Source organism: Bidens hawaiensis, unplaced genomic scaffold (assembly GCF_021521415.1).
Source record: "Bidens hawaiensis isolate Kalapana, Puna unplaced genomic scaffold, B.hawaiensis_p1.1 tig00002438_1, whole genome shotgun sequence".
NCBI classification, from domain to species: domain Eukaryota; kingdom Viridiplantae; phylum Streptophyta; class Magnoliopsida; order Asterales; family Asteraceae; genus Bidens; species Bidens hawaiensis.
The window spans coordinates 229,104-248,468 of NW_027491134.1; the positions used below are offsets into that span (position 1 = coordinate 229,104).

General features: G+C 34.9%; 1 protein-coding gene and 1 pseudogene across 1 annotated transcript; one reads left to right on the top strand and one right to left on the bottom strand.

Annotated features, from left to right (window-relative positions):
- Positions 1-1,818: 1,818 nt before the first annotated feature.
- Positions 1,819-2,435, top strand: LOC143619399 (uncharacterized; annotated as a pseudogene).
- Positions 2,436-15,387: 12,952 nt separating this feature from the next.
- LOC143619385 (uncharacterized) lies at positions 15,388-16,271 on the bottom strand. Its single transcript, XM_077091330.1, has 2 exons — positions 15,930-16,271; positions 15,388-15,852 (listed from the first exon to the last, which is right to left on the bottom strand). Exons 1-2 carry the CDS (start codon positions 16,269-16,271, stop codon positions 15,388-15,390), a joined length of 807 nt encoding a protein of 268 aa, XP_076947445.1.
- Between the last annotated feature and the right edge of the window lie 3,094 nt (positions 16,272-19,365).

Sequence of the window (19,365 nt, forward strand, 5' to 3'; positions counted from 1 at the left end):
TTTAACCAATAACAACATATAAGAATAATAGAAAAAAAAATTTAAAAGTTAAAAATAGTTTTTTAGAAGTTTTTAAAAGTTTTTAAGTTTTCTCTTTAAGAGGAGTTTTCACTAGAACCCACTCATATATATATATAGCAAGTATAGAATGAAAACCTATTTGAGTTGTGAAAATCTATGAAAACCCTATGTAACATCGTTTTTTTGTACATGTAATATATATTGTTACATTTAATACAAAAAATAAAAAAAATGTTTTGCTATTTTTTAACATTATTTTACTAATTTTTATATATGTTTTTAAGAGAGAAAAAGTTATTTTTATTCTTATATTTTTTATTAACTTTAATTGTTGACCAAAAGATTTAATTTTTAATTAAAAACATGTGGTTGAGAATGTGTTTCTAAAGTTTTCACAACTCAAGTTGGTTTTTATTCTAACATAACCATATATATATATATATATATATATATATATATATTCTAGAAACCCATTCTCAACCACATGTTTTTAATTAAAGATTAAATCTTGTGGTCAACAATTAAAGTTAATAAAAAAATATAAAAGTTAATTTATACTTTCTCTCTCCTGAAAACATATATAAAAATTAGTAAAAAAAATAGCAAAACATTTTTTTTAATGTTTTTGATGTTTTGTATTAAATGTAACAACATATATATATATATATATATATATATATATATATATATATATATATATATATTCTAGAAACTCATTCTCAACCACATGTTTTTAATTAAAGATTAAATCTTGTGTTCAACAATTAAAGTTAATAAAAAATATAAAAGTTAATTTACACTTTCTCTCTCCTGAAAACATATATAAAAATTAGTAAAAAAAATAGCAAAACATTTTTTTTAATGTTTTGTATTAAATGTAACAACATATATTACACGCAACCAAAAAAAAACGATGTTACATAGGGTTTTCAGGGGTTTTCACAACTCAAGTGGGTTTTTATTCTATACTTTGCCTATATATATATATATAATATTTTTGTATAACAAAAAGGTCATGATTAAGGGAAAATCATTGTAATAGCTACGTGTTGACTAAAGCAACTGTCAAAACGCCAATATAAAATTTGTTTAACTACCACTTAACTAAAGCTAGCTTGTCACGAGTCCTCTTGACACACGAGACAAAAAAATGACTTGGTAGAAATGGTGGAAAAGGAGAAGATGGTGTCGGGAGAAGATGATCTTTCTTTGTGTTTATTCGTATGATGGCGCATCAAGGAAAAATGACGCATAAGGTGTTGTGTTGCATCGTATGACGCTACATATAGAAACTATTTTTTTTTAAATGACGCACAAGGTGCAAGGTGAATGGTTGACACAAAAGATCTTTTAGTTGGTGCAAGAGAATAGAGTCAAAGATGTTTTGATAATCCAAAAAAAGTCATTGACTATTTTAATACTACTTTTAGTCGATGAGACTAATTTGATGATTTACCCTGTGGTTAAATCAAAGTTCCTTTTTTCCTTTAATAAACAAAAACTACATGAAAATGTGAGTTCTTAGTGTATTTTGTTCCATCGTTTTATTCATATATACTATTGTTTCACAAAACAAACAAACAACAAAACAAACAATGCAAATGATTTTACCAAGCTGAAGTTGTTGAGGAGTGCATGTCTATAACTCAAGAATCCCTTAACCATCAAACCAAACTATCCCACCAACACCAAATAACCTTACTTTGAAGTACAAGCAAAGACTACATCCAACCCCACCCCTCAAAACCATCAAAACCATTATTCCCTCACAACTCTTTCCAAACCTCATTTCCCACCATGTCCACTAATCAAACTCCTCAACTTCTAGACCTACCCGAAAACCCGCCACCGCTAGATGACGAGCGCCCCACCGTTGACACCACCCGCCCTTTCCGCTCCGTCAAAGAAGCAGTGGCCATCTTCGGGGAGCGCTTACAACCGGTACCAAAACAAGAAGCTCCAATACGAAAACATACACCAAATTCTAACCAGACCTTGTGGAAATCACCTGAAAGAGATCAAGAACCGTCTCCCGTGGTCATGACCACTCTCAAAAAACTCGAGTTCGAGCTCAATGAAACCAAGAGAGAGCTGAAATTATTGAAGGAAAGAGAGTCTGAGACTGAGGTGGCTTTGGCTTCTTTGAATGCTGAGCTCCATAAGAACATGTCAAAAATAGCAAAAGCCGAGGCGGGTGGCGGCCGGGCAAGCGGTGGTGGTACGGCGTCGGCGGACACCATCCATGACGATGCGGGAAGTGCTAAGTGGTTTTGGTGGAGAGAGAGAGACGGGCTGGGAGAGAATGCACTTGAATGAAAAGAAAGTGTTGAAGAAGAAACCTGTGATTCCATTGGTAACAGACTTGTTTGCATGGAAGATTAATAACTAGAAGCATGATTAACTAGTTCCAAGTATGCATGGGGACATTAGTCATGTGTGAGTGATATCACTTTTATCAAATGTAAAGTGTGTTATGCTTGTGAGTATTAGGTCTTGATTGAGTCTATGTAATTTTGGTGAGCATTAGATACACCAACAAAAAGGTCTTTTAGCTAAAAGTTTAAATGTGTGTGAGTATTTGTTTGCATTGACTTTTAGCTAAAAGTCATCCATTAATCAAAAGTTGTCAACTTTTATGGAAATAAATAAATGTGTGAGAATTTGTTATCGAAAAAGTTATTAATTGATGCATCTAGTTATCTTTCTAAAATATATTATGTAACTGATGTTGAGAGAAACCTAGTAATGTTTATCCACATGAATACGTAGTTTAAATTTACTTGTTTATGAAAAATTTTATACGTATTGAGTTTGGCCTTCTTCGCGTTTTCGTTCAAGCTTTGCCACTGTACTTAACTAATTAGAAAGTAATAACATTAATAGGAATATAACTAAACAAGTCATAATAATACCAGATGATCGATGCGATAAATAAGATATGTAAAAATAACTGTTTTCATCAAGAAATGCCCATAGCCAAAATAAACATGCAAATATAGCAAGCGCAACAGGTTGCCAGCATGTGCACCAACGTGTGATGGGGCATGAGCAGTTAAAGCAAACAATCCATCAGGAAAATATAAATCATATCCAAGGACTAGCTAATCCATACAACAAAAAATATATAGCGTACACTCTTTAAATTAAATGGCGGAGACATAGTCTGATAAGACAGGTATGGATGGTATAACTACGCCACCAATGTCTTAGTGATGCAACGAAACCCCATGGTACGTAGTATCTTTGTGTCCTCGATCTAACCTGATATGCATATTGGGACTTGATTATTGAGCGCTGTCCTTTAACATGGTTTAACGCTACTCATTAGCTAGCCTAACAATTATAAATTTCTTGTTGGGCGCCATGTGAAACATAAAGAGAGGTTTATACTTTCCATGCCAAAAAAATGTAGTTGAATCCGTGTTTAACCTAGAAATAATAGCTTTTTTCCGGTTACGGTTACATAATTATCCATGGGCTGGTTCTGCAAATTGGTTTTTCTTTTTCTTTTGAAATCCGGTGTTTTACTATTTATTCTTTAGTTAGTCAAATTATTTAATGGTGTTGAGTTGGCTATAGTTGGTTTGCTTATAACTTTGTGTTTGCCTTGGTCGGTTCTAATCTCTGTTTTATAGCAGTTGCTAATTTTTTTTAGGTTTATTGGATTTTAATAATCCATATTGACTGGTATTGGCCTATAATAATCCTTATTCATTTTATCACCGCTGGCGGTCCCAAATTTAAAAAAGTTGGCTCACAATGGTCCCCCGTTAAAAATGACTTAACGGCGTTATACTTTTTTCCGAATTTCAAACTAATGTTTTAGGGTTTTTGACCGTATGGAGGATACGAGTCGATTGATGTAAAGCTTCATTCGAAATGGTGCTCCAAAACGACGAAACAATGCTCCGATTCGGTTGTTTGAACTTACAATTAACAAAAATCAAGTCGTTTGGATCACCGTTTCGAGCTAAGTTTTACATCAATTGACTCGTATCTTATTTCTGAACAAAAGCACTAAAACAATAGTTTGAAATTCGGAAAAAAATATAGCGCCTTTAAGTCATTTTTAACGGGGGTACCATTGGGGGGCCAACTTTTTTAAATTTGGGACCATCAACGATGATAAAATTAATAGCGATTATTATCGGCCAATACCAGTCAATAGAGAGTATTAAAATCCAATAAACCTTTTTTTATTATTTTGTTTTTTGCCTTTAATGGATCATGTAATGAGACCACGTTTTTGGGTTTAGGCATGTGTATCAGCCTCGCGTCTAATTCCGCTTATGTATATTGATGTGTGTGGGTTGATTTGCTATTCTTTGCATGTGTTCTTCGATAGGGGATGCTTAATTGGGAAGATTCAGGTTTGATTGTTGCGTGTCTATCATTGACGTTGCATTTGTGTCGGTTACTTGTATCTTATTTTGGTGGTTCGTTTAGCATTCGGGCATGTTTGGGATTGAGTTTAAATAAACTTATTAACTTATTTGTTTTTTTTCGTCAAAAAACTATTTTAAAAAGTCAGGATTTGTGATGTTTGTTGAATTATTTTTGAATATAGCAGAGAGAAAACTGTAATAATAAAGGTAAAAAAGCTATTTAATTTAACAGAAAAAAGAAATATAGTGTTTTTTAATTTAATTATAGAGATGGAGATAAGGGATAAACAGAATGCTCTAAGAGTCTCCCAATTTGTTAAGAATGATGGACTAGATTTGGAAAAAATTCAAATTTTTATTGTATTCTAATGGTGTTATGAGGTGCCACAAGTTGTTCCATGAAAGTCGTCAATGAAATTAACTTTAAAATGCCAATGTTGTTTTGTATTTTAGAAACCCATGCATGCTTGGTATCTTATTTTGTTTATTTTTACAATACGATCATTTGGAATTTCATAATGCCTACCAGAGAAATTAAAATATAGTAATTTGTTAATGTCTATAATACACTGTTCTTAAAGATTTTTCTACATTTTATGCGGACTTTTGCATGTGATTTTGTGCATGTTTTATGACTACTTTTAAGGTGTTTTATTATTGGTCCATTTATTTTGTATGTTGTTTGCTTTGGAGCCGAAGGGTCTCTTTAGAAGTAGTCTTTCTATCCTCATGGATAGAGGTAGATTTTCCTACATTACATCCTCTTCAGACCCTACCAATATCTTTGATTATTTTGGGATTTACTAAGTATGCTTGATCTGATCTGATCTGATCTGATCTGTGTTTAAAGATAGTGATGTTAGGGATTCACGTATTTCAAAGCAAACACAAATAAACTGCAAGAGAAATAATAAACAAAGATGAACACGCGAGATTTACGTGGTTTGGTCGGCTAACCTACTTCCACAGGCTGCAACCAGGATACTTCTTCTTATTACTTTCTGCCTCACTCATGGTGAGTATATTACAAGTACAATGAATATATATAGAGAACATATTAGGGTTTATAACTTAATCCTCAAGAAACTAACAATGGGCTATAATTAAATAATACGGGTCAGGCCTGTTACTAATTTTCATTTAATTAATATGCCACAAAAGATGTCTTCTAACCCGGGCCCAATTAAGCGTCCATAAACCCGACAATCTCCCACTTGGAGGCTTGATAATATTCAAACTACCATCTGATATGATCACTTGTACCTCTTGTAATCTTCCTCGTCTTCCTGTTTGCAGCGCCTTCTCATCAATTAACCTGAAGGCCCATTGAAGCTCCCCCAAGCTCTAACACATCAGTCATGGCTACAACTACCATTGACTCGTTCTCTGTCCCTATCAGCTCTCACTTACACGAACTGTCGAATCTTGGAATACCCTGAGAGCAAACAACACTCTCCATATTTAGCTGGTAATCTTCTAGAGAGACTCTAACCGCTGAAATACTGGTTCTCTTAACCCATTGTCTGGTAACTTTGCCAGTGCCCCAACTGCCATGAAAACCCCTTACTGGTTTCTCTAAACCTCTTCTAGCATGTTCAACATGAATCTTACACATGGCTCTAGATTTATTTTCTGCAAAAACAAATCTTCTTCTGCCCATTAGACTCTGTGAATTGGACTTTGGCCTTCTTCTGAACTGGGTCGGTCACTCCCTCAGACGATAAACTAACCATATACAACGAACCTATCTTTCTTCCTCGAGTCATGACAAGATTTCCCTTCACCACTTTCCACTGCCCGTTCCTAAATTTAACCTCATGTACCTGTTCATCTAACCGCCCAACAAAAATCAACGTTTTCTTTGAGCTTGGAATCACTCTGACATCCTTCAAGGTCCATGAACCGACTGAAGTAACCAAATTCATGTCACCCATGCCCGTAACATCAAGAGCATTATTGTTCGCTAGTTTGACTTTACCAAAATCATCTTTCTTCAAATTCTGTAATGCTTCACTGATGTGGGTACCATGAGCTAGGAATCAACATTTCCTTCAATACCAAGAACTAAAGCCTCATCATCTAAATATTCTTCTACAGTGTTGACTTCTTTCTTTTCATTTTTTTTCATTCGGACACTGATTCCTAAAGTGTTCCGTCTCGTTGCAGTTCTAACATACCACATCCTTCTGAGTCCTAGATTGACTCCTTTTCCTGTTCTCGCTCCCACTACTTCTGTTATTTTTTTCTTCCTCTGTCAACATGCATTAAATCACTTGATGATTCACCCGAATTTCTTTGCCTAACGTGTTCGCCTAGAATAAGATCCCAAATCCCAACAAAAGTGAATTCGTTGGTTGAACTAATAATCGCTATAACAGTCCCAGACCAGCTATCAGGGAAGGATGATAACATTAGTAGAGCCTGAACCACATCTTCGAATTTAATACAATCTGACCCAAGTCTTGGCAAAATCGAGTTTAATTTGTTGATGTGTAATGTAACTAAACTTCCTTCTTTCATCTTCATGTTTACCAGTTCACGTATCAGGAAAACCTTATTAGTTGCCGAAGGCTTCTCATATATATTAGGCAATGCATTCATAATCCCACGCGCTGTGGTTTCATTCAAGATGTTGAACGTAACATCCTTCGATAGCAACAATCTAATAACTGCCTTGGCTTTCTTATCCGAAGTTTTCCACTCGTCTGGTTGTATCTTCTCTGGTCTTGCACCCAATACCATCTCCAAATCCTTCTAAACCAACAAATCCTCCATTTGCATTCTTTACCAGCAAACTTCTCAATATGAAGTTTCCCGTTTTCAACCATTATCTCAAACTGAGAATTTCCGACTTTGGATCTCAATAACACAATCAGAAAGAAAGTCTCGGACAAAAAAAATAACCGTCTACAATAAAAAGCCCCAGACCCGGGTGCCCTACTTGGACGTTGGATTTACTTATAAACACAGTTCTAAATATCAAAGTGAATTAAAACTCTTCACGGAATAATAAAACTTCAACCAACCATTACATAATCTCAACTTAAATAAACATTCAAACATGCCTTAAAATTTAAAACATAATAAAACATGATAGCTCTCCTTCTTCTTCCGATGCCAGCCTTTATTCTTCAATGCCATGTGTGTGCTCCTCAAGTCAGCTGCCTCATTCCATTTGTCTGCGTGCATACTAAAGTCAGCTATGCTGAGCGAGTTTTTAGTTTAACAGGCAATATACCATAAATTTACATACTTACACATACGTATACGGAGATACATTCCACGCTTAACGTATTTAACTTCCTTTCATACATACATATATACATACATGCATAAATTTACAAACTTACACAAACGTATCCGGAGATATATTCCACGCTTAACCTGTTTAACTTCCTTTCATACATACATACATACATACATACATACATACATACATACTTTTATTCTTTCATATTTTTAACTCACTTATACATACATAATTACTTCTACGTTTTAAAGAGCCTTTCGACCTATAACCTCACAGATATTTTAGGTTCTGCCACCCTACTTTCACAGATATTATTAGGGTCTGTCACCCTCCTTTCACATTTATTATTATGGTCTGCCACCCTTCTTTCACAGATATTATTAGTGTCTGTCACCCTTCATAACCATACAACCATACATACATTTCTTTATATAAATAATTATATATCTATATACATCCTTAACCTTTCTATTCATACAACATTCAAGTGAGTGTATTAACTTATCACAAACGAGTACACTTTATGTTTACAAATCCAACACCGTTTGTCCTCTAGCCCTAACCCAGTTAGTTATTCTTGTTAAGTCAAGTCATTTGCCTTGCACATGAGGGAAAATCGGTCAATTTACCTATTTAATTAAAAAGAATTTTAAGAAATTAAAAAGCAAAATAAATTAAAAAAAAAATAAATTACTTTATAAATATATAAGTGCGCACGCGCGCGCACACACACACACACACACACACACATATATATATATATATATATATATATATATCCTACTTACCACCACCTCCACTATACCACCACTGGTCCACCACCCTAAATCCTCATCGTTAAAGACCATCAGCCTAGGAATCAGTCACAACCCCTAGCAAGCCACCCTTTAATCCTCACAAAAATCCACAATATCTTCTCAATCTTCGCATCATCAATGCCGGAAACTCAGTCTCCCCGTCATCAAGGCCAGAACCCCACCTCCACGTCCTAATAGATCTGTCTCTATTTTTTCTAACCTAAATGGTGTTAGTTTCAGGTGGTGGCGAGTGTTCGATCTGAAACCTTAACTAGAGGGGGTTGTGGGTGTCCGAACACCAAAACCCCATCGTGCATCATCTTCCTTCCAACACAGCAGCGGATCCTTCATATTCGGCCCAAATTCCGGCTCTAGACCCATATCCCAAAGCAAATCCGGGTCATAGCTCCGGACCCATATCAAACCCTAGAACTTGAATCGTCGTTAGTGTGGTGGTGGCGTAGTCATAGCCAATGATGATGGAGGTGGTTACAGGGTGATCAGATTTAGTGTTTTAATGAGGTTGGGGTTTTGTTTTGGGCGGATTTAGTGTTTTATCGGAGATGGGATTTTTTTTGGTCACCGGATTTGATGGCTTATGGTGGTGATTGTAACACTCGATGGTGGCGATAGGTGTTGTGGTGGTGATAGGCGGTGGTGGTGGCTAAACGTAGAAGAAGAAAAGACGAAAATGAAAAGAAAAAGAAAGAGAGTGTGTGAGATAGAGAAAGGATATATATATATATATATATATATATATATATATATATCTGTGTGTGTGTGTTGATTTTTTAATTTATTAAAATTATTTTTAATCAAATAGGTAAATTGACCGATTTTCCCTCATGTGCAAAGCACATGACTTGACTTAATGAGAAAAACTAACTGGGTTAGGGCAAAAGGACAAACGGTGGTGGATTTGTAAACGTAAAGGATAAAACAAATCAATTTTGAAGATAAAGGACAACGAGTGAAATTGAGTGCAAACATAAATGACAATTTCTGTAATTCTGTTTATATATGGACAAGGAGGAGATATTTTTCCACAGTCTTGTAGAAAAGTGTACAATCCACAGTCCCTCACTTGAAGCCATTATTGATTAGATGGTCAGCCCACGTGTTAGGCTCTCAGGGCTTAGTGAAGACCATATAGAGCCTAGTTTAAACGGTAAACACACTATAGATAGTCAGGATCTTCAAAACCAGGAGGCTACTTCACATACACCTCTTCGTGAATTTCGCCATTCAAGAACGCACTCTTAACGTCCATTGGATAAACTTTGAAGTTTTTGAAAGCTGCATATGCTAAAAAGATTCGTATAGCCTCTAGTCGTGCAACTGGAGCATACACTCTGTGTAATATATGCCTTTTTGTTAATTAAATTCCTGGCCGACTAACCGTGATTTATTCCTCACGATTACCCCCCCCCCCCCCGATCCTCCTTTTTACATTTAGATACCATTTCGTCGGGATTAGCTTCTTAACCCGAACCGGTTTATCAATAAGATCCCACACACTCAGTCGAACAAACTGTTGCAGCTCCTCTTGCATTGCCTCTACCCATGAAGGTTCTTGAAGTGCCACTGAAACACTCATCGGTTCAATTTGAGATAGAAATCAAGTGTACTTGGCGATACTCATGATTCCCAATGCGTGCATATCAGCATACACACATAATAAGCTATCATCACATACATTAGCAACTTGTCTTCGCGAACGAACTCCCTCATTTACATCACCAATAATGTTGTCCTGAGGATGATATGATTGAATCCAAAGAGTTGGGTTCTCAGGAACTTCAACATTGTCTTGTATATTAGGAACATCATGAGATTCAACAAATGGTGCGGAGGAAAAATCTTCAAAATCGGCATCTACAAATGAAACAGAAATATCATTTGAAGTCTCTGGTAGATCAGGTACAACTAGATCTTCATAAATATAAGATCTTTGATTAGATAAAATCTCATCTTCAAAATAATCACGAATCAAGTCTTATTGGTGTACATCAACCGAGGGAGATAAAGAATCGAATAGACCATCATATTCAAACATCCAATCAGGTCCATTGCCCACAGGTGGTCTGGTGTACCTTTGGTAGACCACATGGTACCATTTTTCAACACACCCTGAATAGAAGTTAAATACCCTTTTCTTAGGTGACGCATACCTAAGAAAGTATCCTTCTATTGCCTTCTCTTCAAATTTACTCGCATCTTTCTTCAACATTGTACAAGGAAACCTGAATGGTTCAAGCAATTGAAGGTTTGGCTTACAGTTATTAAAAAGCTCATAACTTGTCTTTTTCAGCAACCCTATCCTGTTGTCTTCAACATAGTACAAGGACAACCGAATGGTCCAATTCTTCCTTTCAACAACTATGTTCTGTTGTGGCACATATGGAGCACTGTATTCATGATGAATACCTTTTTGAATACAGAAAAAGTCCATCATGATGCTTTTAAACTACATGTCATTATCACTTCGGATACGTCTAACTTTTAACTTGTAAAGTGATTCGATCTTGGTGATCAAGTTTTGCACAAGAACGGGTGTTTGATCCTTCGTGCTCATCAATAACACCCTCGAATATCGAGAATAGTCATCAGTGACAACTAAGCAATAGAAATCTCCAACAATACTCGCTTTGTTCACAGGTTTAAACAAATCCATGTGTAGACATTCTAAAAGAGCATTGATTGAGTTGATCAAATTCAATGGACGTGATTTCTTCTTCTGTTTTCCTTTCTTGCACGCTATACAGTGATCGATCATTTTAAAGTTTTTCAAAGAAAATTCATCCACTAAATCATTTGCCATCAAATGATTCATCTTGCGTTTGTGGATATTACCCATCCTTCTGTGCCAAAGGATCCATCTTTCTCAGTTGCTTTAGAGATAAAACATGTTGCTATTGATGAGGAAGTTTCAGTCTTAGCCATATCAAGCACATAAATATCATTCGATCGAGGTGATCGCATGACAACCATGTCTTAGGGAATAACAAAACCCGGTTTGAGAATTACACATTCTTTATTAGTGAACAAAATTGTATACTTTTTGTCACATATCTATGAAACACTCAACAGATTATGATCAATTTTGTCACAATAATTTACTTTCTCGAATGTAATTCTTCCATTCGACACTTCTCCCTTATTTGTAATCAACCCTCCTTGATTACCCGCAAAGGCAACATAACCCCTTTGAATTTCTTTCACATTTGAAAGGAGATTAAGATTTCCGGTTATGTGCCAAGAACATCCACTATCCATAATCCATTTGTCTCCTAAAATAGTCTTGGATGAACTCTGCACAAGCAAGGAAATGATTAGTAAAAGGGCAGCCCAAGCCTCAGTCTTGGGCTGAACCTTTGGTTCCTTTTGGGATAAATTAATCTTAGGTTTCCATGTTGGAAGAACATCAACATGAACCTCGATCTTGGGCTGAACCTTTGGTTCCTTTTGGGATAAATTAATCTTAGGTTTCCATGTTGGAAGAACATCAACAGGAACCTCGATCATGTTTGATTTCTTTTTCAAATTATGCTGGTGTAACTGATGAAATTTACTATAAGTCACAGTTGCCTTTGACTTTCATTCAAATGCTCATCACGAATTACACCAGTATCAACATTTTGACAAAGAGGTTTAACAAGCTCAGGCTTTTTGTCTCTTAAAATTTGATTTCCAATGTTAACCCTCACAACCTTACTAGGGTTTACATCACTGAACATGATACGAGTATCATCAAGCTTAACTTGTTGAGATTGTCTTTTTAAACTCTTACTCATAGGAACTTGTTCCTTGATTATTGGTTTTTCATTCAATTTTACCTTAGATCTACGTTTCTTTGCCCCATGTCCTCATTCACCAGATGAGAAACAAGTTCCCAGAAAAGCTCTGAAGTGTATCCAATTTAGATGATTTACCAAATTTAATGTGTTTCAACAAACTGGTTCTAACTTTCTCTTAAGACTTGTTAACTAGTTTTGATTTTTCAAACGCCTTCTCAAGTTCAGTTAAGCTCGATGTCTCATTAATAAACACACTCTCAACCAACTCAGGTTTTATCAAACTCAAGGGAACAACTAGATCGTCAAACACTTGATCAATACCCTTAATTTTAAAAACCCTATCAGTCTTTACTTTATCATGTTTCATAAGATTTATAAATTTCTTTAAATCCTCATCTGAAATCGCTTTATTTTTAGATGAAAAACCTCTCATACTTGAAGATTTAGAACCAGGTTTACTTTTCTCAAAGTCATACGGTTCACAAAGAATATGATTTTCAAGTGGAATATTGTTATCTTTGTGAATCACATTTGGTTCAACAACATCTTCAATCAGTATACCGTTATCATTTTTCGAGAAAACCATGTTGCTACGAATATGATATTCTTGAGTTGTTTTATTATTAGCAATTTTTGTTGGTTCAACTATGTTAGATTTCTTCTCTTTGACACCTTCATTCACAGTCACAGGCGGATCTATAGTCAAAGGAATATTAATATCCACTTTCTATAAGTTTCCTGTGTCTAGAGTGTTAGTATAATCATTATGAGATGGAGGAGGAATCTCAAGATATCCTAACCTAGTTTTTCCACTTTTCTGATGAATATTGTTTACTTCAATAATTTCATTTAACAAAAAAGATGAATTTCTAAATTAGCCCAACTTGTTTTTCAACTCCATCACCTCATTTTCTAGCTCGGTGACTTTTGTTCTTAATCTCAGGACTTCTTCAAATTGATTTTCAATGATAGTTAATTTAACTAAAACCTCAGCTTTCAAGTCATGATTACTAACAGATAAGGCTTCGAACTTATCTTTTGATTTTTGATCAGTTTCAACCACTTGTCTATAGTTATCACGAATGAGTTTTAAATCACATATCAGTTACTCATTCTGTTGAAGAATTGATTCAAGTTTAGACTTGTATTTACCACAATTAAGAACTATGGTTTCTGGGTTTCATCAATAACAGAGGAAGAGAGATTCTCAGTTTGGACAGAAACATTTTAGAAGAGTTAGAACCAACCTCTTCAACTCTGGCCATGCAAGCAAAGGTTTCTTGCTAATCATCACTTGAATCATCTAATTCTATTTCTGATTCCTCACTTTCTTCAGTTACATTCTCATCCTCTGTTCCCATACATTCTTCACTTTTACTAATCACAGCCACATTAGCCTATCGTGCTTCAGTAGATACATTACCCAGCAACTTCTATGAACAGTCAATTCCATCATGTGTTAGCATTGCATGTGATCCACTTGGCTTAGCAGAATCAACTCTCTTTGGATTTTCCTTGGACTTAGAGTTGTGAAACTTTCTGTTGTTTGAGTTTCTCTCTTGAGATCGTTGGCCATGAAAATATTCCTTTCTTAGTTTATCACATTCTTTTGAGAAGTGGCCAAAGTCATGAAAATTATAACACTTAACTTTGAACTTATCAAACCCGATTCTTTTGTTCATAGCTGGTAAGTCCTTCCATGTTCTCTCCATGAACTTCTTAATCTTTCTGATGATCATTACCATATTCCACGTTAAATCTATCAGCTCAAGATCATCATGATCAACTTGATCATAAGCTTCATCAGTCATATCACAGTTAGCCACCTTACCACCCCCAATTGTTCATAAGATGACATAAATTCTCCCATGAAAGAAAACTGCTTCTCGGCTTCCTTCATGTTTACATTAGGTGGTGGTGTTACATTAGGAGCTGATCCAGCACTAAATCCAGATGAACTTAGAAATACATTAGGTTCAGGAGAAGCTTCTTGAGGAACCTCTGTAGTTGCTTGAGAATAAAAGGTAGTAATTAGAGTAGATGCACTTTTATTTACCGGACTTGATCCACCATACAAGGCTGGATCTTGATTACCTTTAGAAGAACTTTGACACTTTAATTCAAGCTCCCTTAATTCCAATTTTGCAGAAACTCCATATTAGTGAGTCTTTCATTTCTGAAATACCCATTCTCAGTAAGCACCATGAGATAAGTGGAGTATGAAGGTGGGAGTGCATTTTTCAGTGTTTCAATTTGATCAGTTTCATCCGGAAGCATCGTAACTCTGTGCATCTCAGCAGTCAAATGGCAAAACCTTATTAACAGTTCTCCAATAGTTTTTCCATTTAACATATTAATATTCCTGAACTGAAACTTCAACATTTATTTCTTGCTCTCTGTTGTATTACCAATACTCCTTGACAGGGCCGCCTCTGAGAATTCAAATACGTAGGCTGAGCATAAAAGAACGGCCCATAGGCCCTAACGAGTAACGAAATACATAAGACAGTTTTTTTAAATGACATTAAAGTTATAACAATAAAAATAGCAAATATATAGTAATAAACTCAAATACAATAGTAGCTAACCTCTAACCGATGATTCGTGAAGCTCTCCTAGCATTCTTGACAGCAAACTGTTTGATCACCTCTTCGCAGTTTATACTATCTAAGATTTTGCTCTCAATGGCTATCATCGCCAATCCATTAAGTCTTTCTTGGGACATTGTGGGTCATAAACAAGATTTTAATAACTTCAACTTTGAAAAACTTCTTTCTGCGGATGCCACTGTGACTGGAACAATTAACAATATTCTTTATGCAATCCTTGCATTTGGGAAATTTTCTTAGGTCTCGTTCAAATGCTTCAAAACATCAATACGGATACTAAATTCCATGGTATATAATGTGTCTAATGAGATTAACTCCATATAAAGCTCCTCACCATCAATATCCAATCTTCCTTCAAACTGTAGTGCATTTTCAAGAAAATTACAGGATTAAGATCTTCATCTTCAATTCCCTTAAGTTTTGTGAAAACAAAAATTCAAATAATTTCTCACAATTTTTGAATTGATCAAATCTTATCTCAAGAAAAGTAATAGCTTGATCAATAATATATATATAAAATAATTTACTCTAAAATTCTCTTAGAGGAGTAAATGAAGCTTCTTGGCTACTTGAACACTCATCACTTTGTTTTTTCCTTTTAATTACACGTTTTTGTGCAAATATTGGGTTGATGCCCATTTCAAAAGCAATCTTCTCAGCTTCATCAATTGCTTTTGAAAAACCATTTTCTCTAAATTCCTTGAAGAAGTCAATCAATCTCCTTATTTCTTTAATAGCAATCTCTAGGAGTATATCTTTTGATTGCAAACTTTTACTCACTATATTCATCTTGTCTAACACTTGATACCAGATGACAATTGATACCAAAAAGTCAAAACCAATATTTTCTGCTATTGCAGTTGCTTTATCTGCAATTGCAAGATCACCATCGTTTTCTCCTATTTCAAGTAAAGCCTCTCGTACATCAGCAAGTTGTAATTTGATAGCTTTAACACTTTCGACACGACTTTCCCAGCGCATTTGAGACAAAGACTTCAGACTCCAAGATTTAACATTATCTTTCAAAATTTTCCATCGATTATTAGAATTTGCAAAGATAGTATACATACGTTGGATCTTTCCAAAAAAACTCTTTCTTTAGAAGAAATGGTAGCCATATAATATAATGTAAGATTAAGAGAAGGGAAACCACAAGGATTGTAAAATGCTCTATGATTCTCATTTAAAAATCTAGTTTGCACTCCTTGGTGTTTTCCTTTCATGTTTGCTCCATTGTCATAACCTTGACCATGCATATCATCCGGTTCTAAACCAAGAGACTTTAACTCCTCACCTGTAATATCAAACAATCTTTTCCGCATGGTATCATTAACATCCAAAAACCCTAAAAAGGACTCCTCGACAGTAACCGAATTAGAAGAGAACTTTAAATACCTCACAATTATACTCATCTGTTCCCGGTGACTTGAATCTGGAGTGCAATCCAATATGATTGAATAATACTTTGCTTCCTTTATCGGCTTTATGATTTCTTTTTTAATTTCTTGAGCCAACATAAAAATTAACTCGTTTTGGATGTTGTGTCAAAGATAATGAACATGAACCTCATCATTTGTGATCCATCGGACATGCTCTTTAATAACCAGGTCAAACTCTTCCAACATTTCAACAAGACCCAAGAAATTTCCATTACCTATTAAAAACAAATTCAACTAAGAAGTAAAATTAGTTACAATTTGGTTGAAGTAAAAAAAAGAAAGAAAGAAAACAATTTACCATTACCTTTTTGATACAACTTTTCTTTTGTTCCACGAAATGCTAAATTATTTTTAGCAAGAAACTAATGCAACGATTCTTAAAAGGACTTGTATCCAATAGTCTCTTTCTTTCTTGAATTGCTCGTACTGAGTTTTATCAATTGTTTCATTAAACTTTAATCTTTTACGCATATCAAACCAACTATTCATATTTGTGAGATGATCCAAGGAAACTTCGTGGTTTTTGACACTAGTGGAAGCATGGTGCCAATTTTTATAACCTTCCCCATCCAAATTACCATTCAGGAGCCCTTTTCTAAACACTTTACAACAAAAACAAAATATCTTGTCTACCTCTATCAAATATACTAGCCATGGGCAATCACATTTCTTCAAATTTGATAAAGTTCTTGTATATAAAGCTGATGAAAATCGTCTTTTATGTATATCATACTGACCATTTACTATATTATTATCTATTTTAGGACCTTTCTCAACCAAAAGTTTAATCTCATCAGAATTAAGTCCTTCCCACCTTCTTGGATCAAGTATATCAACATGATTATGCTTGACATGCTCTTCATTTTTATTAGCCTCAACGTGCTCTTCATTTTCGGGCTCTTCAAGTACTACTTCCACATGATCTTGCTCATTAACATGTTCTATCTCTTCAACCTCTTGCTCTTCAATAGGCTTTTTAAATGCCGGTTTTTGTATAAATTTATGCATAGCACCGGCTTGAGACTTTTTTATTGCATCATCTCGTTTTCTTTTTTTACACTTTTGAGCACCGGATAGTTGTTTAGGAGGCATATTCCTAATATTTCAAAGCAAAATTATTAATTATACTCAATTATTCAAGTATACATTATACATAATAGTATAATACACAATTGTACTTATATACATATCTATATTCAAATATTAAAGAAATCAATATATTATATATATATACATATTATATATATATATATATATATATATATATATAACTAATGAACTTGTAGTTGGCAACAAATAAATATAATAGCAATATAGCATACTGCATAGTACCTAACCTACCTTCAACTTTCTTCAAGACTCAAGAGTTCCAAGGGCTGAAGGCTTCAACAGACAATAGTTCTCTTCAGTCTTTTCAGATCAAGTTTCTGTCCACTTCGTCCGTCCCTCTTTAGATCAAGCTTCTGTCCACTTCGTCCGTCCCTCTTTAGATCAAGCTTCTGTCTACTTCATCCGTCCCTCCGTGAACTCCGTGTCTCCGTCGGCGTCCGTCCCCTTATGCTTCTGTTCTTCCCTTCTTCACAACCAGGTAGGTCACAATTAGTCAATTAGATTATATATTTTGGGTTGCCGGCTACTTAATCGTGTCTCCGTCAGTCCGTCCATCGGCCTTTTGCTTCCTTTATCCTATTGGAATTCAATAGGTATATTATTATCATTTTATTATTTTTTTAAATTAATTTGGGCCCAATACCACAAATGGATTATGGTAACACAAAAATTGGGCCCAATATGTAATAATGGGATTAATATTTATTCCTATTCTATAAAAAAAAACTTTTAATATATATATATATATTATAAAAAAATTTTCCCCGAAAAAGTAAGTGTCCCGGCCGGTTGTCCGGGTTGCACCACCCAGGAGCCGGTCCGGCTCCTTGACTTTCAATGTTGATACAAGGTAGCACATTGTTTAATATGATTGAACTAATGAAACATATGCTCAGGTAATGCCATGGTTAAAGTAGAATAAGCCTTTTCCTAAACTTCATAGGCTTTCTATTCATCAGCCGTCATTTGCGTAAACATTTTTTCCATTTTACCATTAGTAGGAGTATCAACAAACAATGGGATATGGGTATTTTCCAGACTTTGCATACACTTGGGATGAACTGCACCCAAGTGAGCTTGAAACCTCAAGTCTCACTTTGGAAAGTCACACAGATTCATGAGCCTCAGGCGTTTAGTATGACACCCGATTTTAGAATCATTACGTAACATCTGCTGCATGAGAGCATTTTGAGAAACCAAAGCGTAATAGCTTGTCATTTTGAGAAACACAAAGGTTTAATACTGTTAATTTGTAAGTTCAATGGTGAAACTTGACAATTTAAGAAAGATTGGGTAACGAATGGTAACGAATTATATTCTGGTTTAACGAATTGACCTGAATGAAGAATGAGGTTGATGAGGTTTTACTTTAACGAATGACATTGTTCAAACGAATGAATTGCAAATGAAGTAAAACGAATGATTTTGTGTAACGAATAAGGTAAACTAGTGTGAATTGGATAACGAATGTGTGAACAGTATAGAGAATGGGTGGTTAAACAGTTATACCAACTTAGTAATTGCTTAATGAATGAGTTTAACTTTTGTAACGAATGAACTCATAGTTTCTGAAGAAATTAACGAATGAATTCATCCTCATGAACACTTTTCCAGATCCAAACTCAATCCAAACTTTACCAAACCAGTCCAAATCACACCAAATCACTCTTAACCTACTCACAAACCAATTCTGAACCAGCCAAATCAATTCGAACATTCAATCCAACCACAAACCAATCCAATTTTGACTCAGAAAGTCAAACTTACTACATTTGAGCAGTTCCCGCTAAATCTGAAAACAACTATTATCACTGTTTCAATACAATTAAACGATTCTTGATGATCAATTGATCATTACGATCAATCCTAGATCCAATCCAGTATCGATTAACATCATTAAGACCTTCAATTGATTAATTCTAGGTTCCGATTAGTCCGACTACAAATCTAATACAAT

Bases quoted from the DNA above. Each gene is read 5' to 3' on its own strand.
- LOC143619385 (XM_077091330.1), bottom strand. From the start codon at position 16,271: ATGAGTATAATTGTGAGGTATTTAAAGTTCTCTTCTAATTCGGTTACT. The intron at 15,853-15,929 runs GTATGTATACTA...TGGAGTCTGAAG, and splicing joins TTTTTTTGGAAAGATCCAAC to TCTTTGTCTCAAATGCGCTG.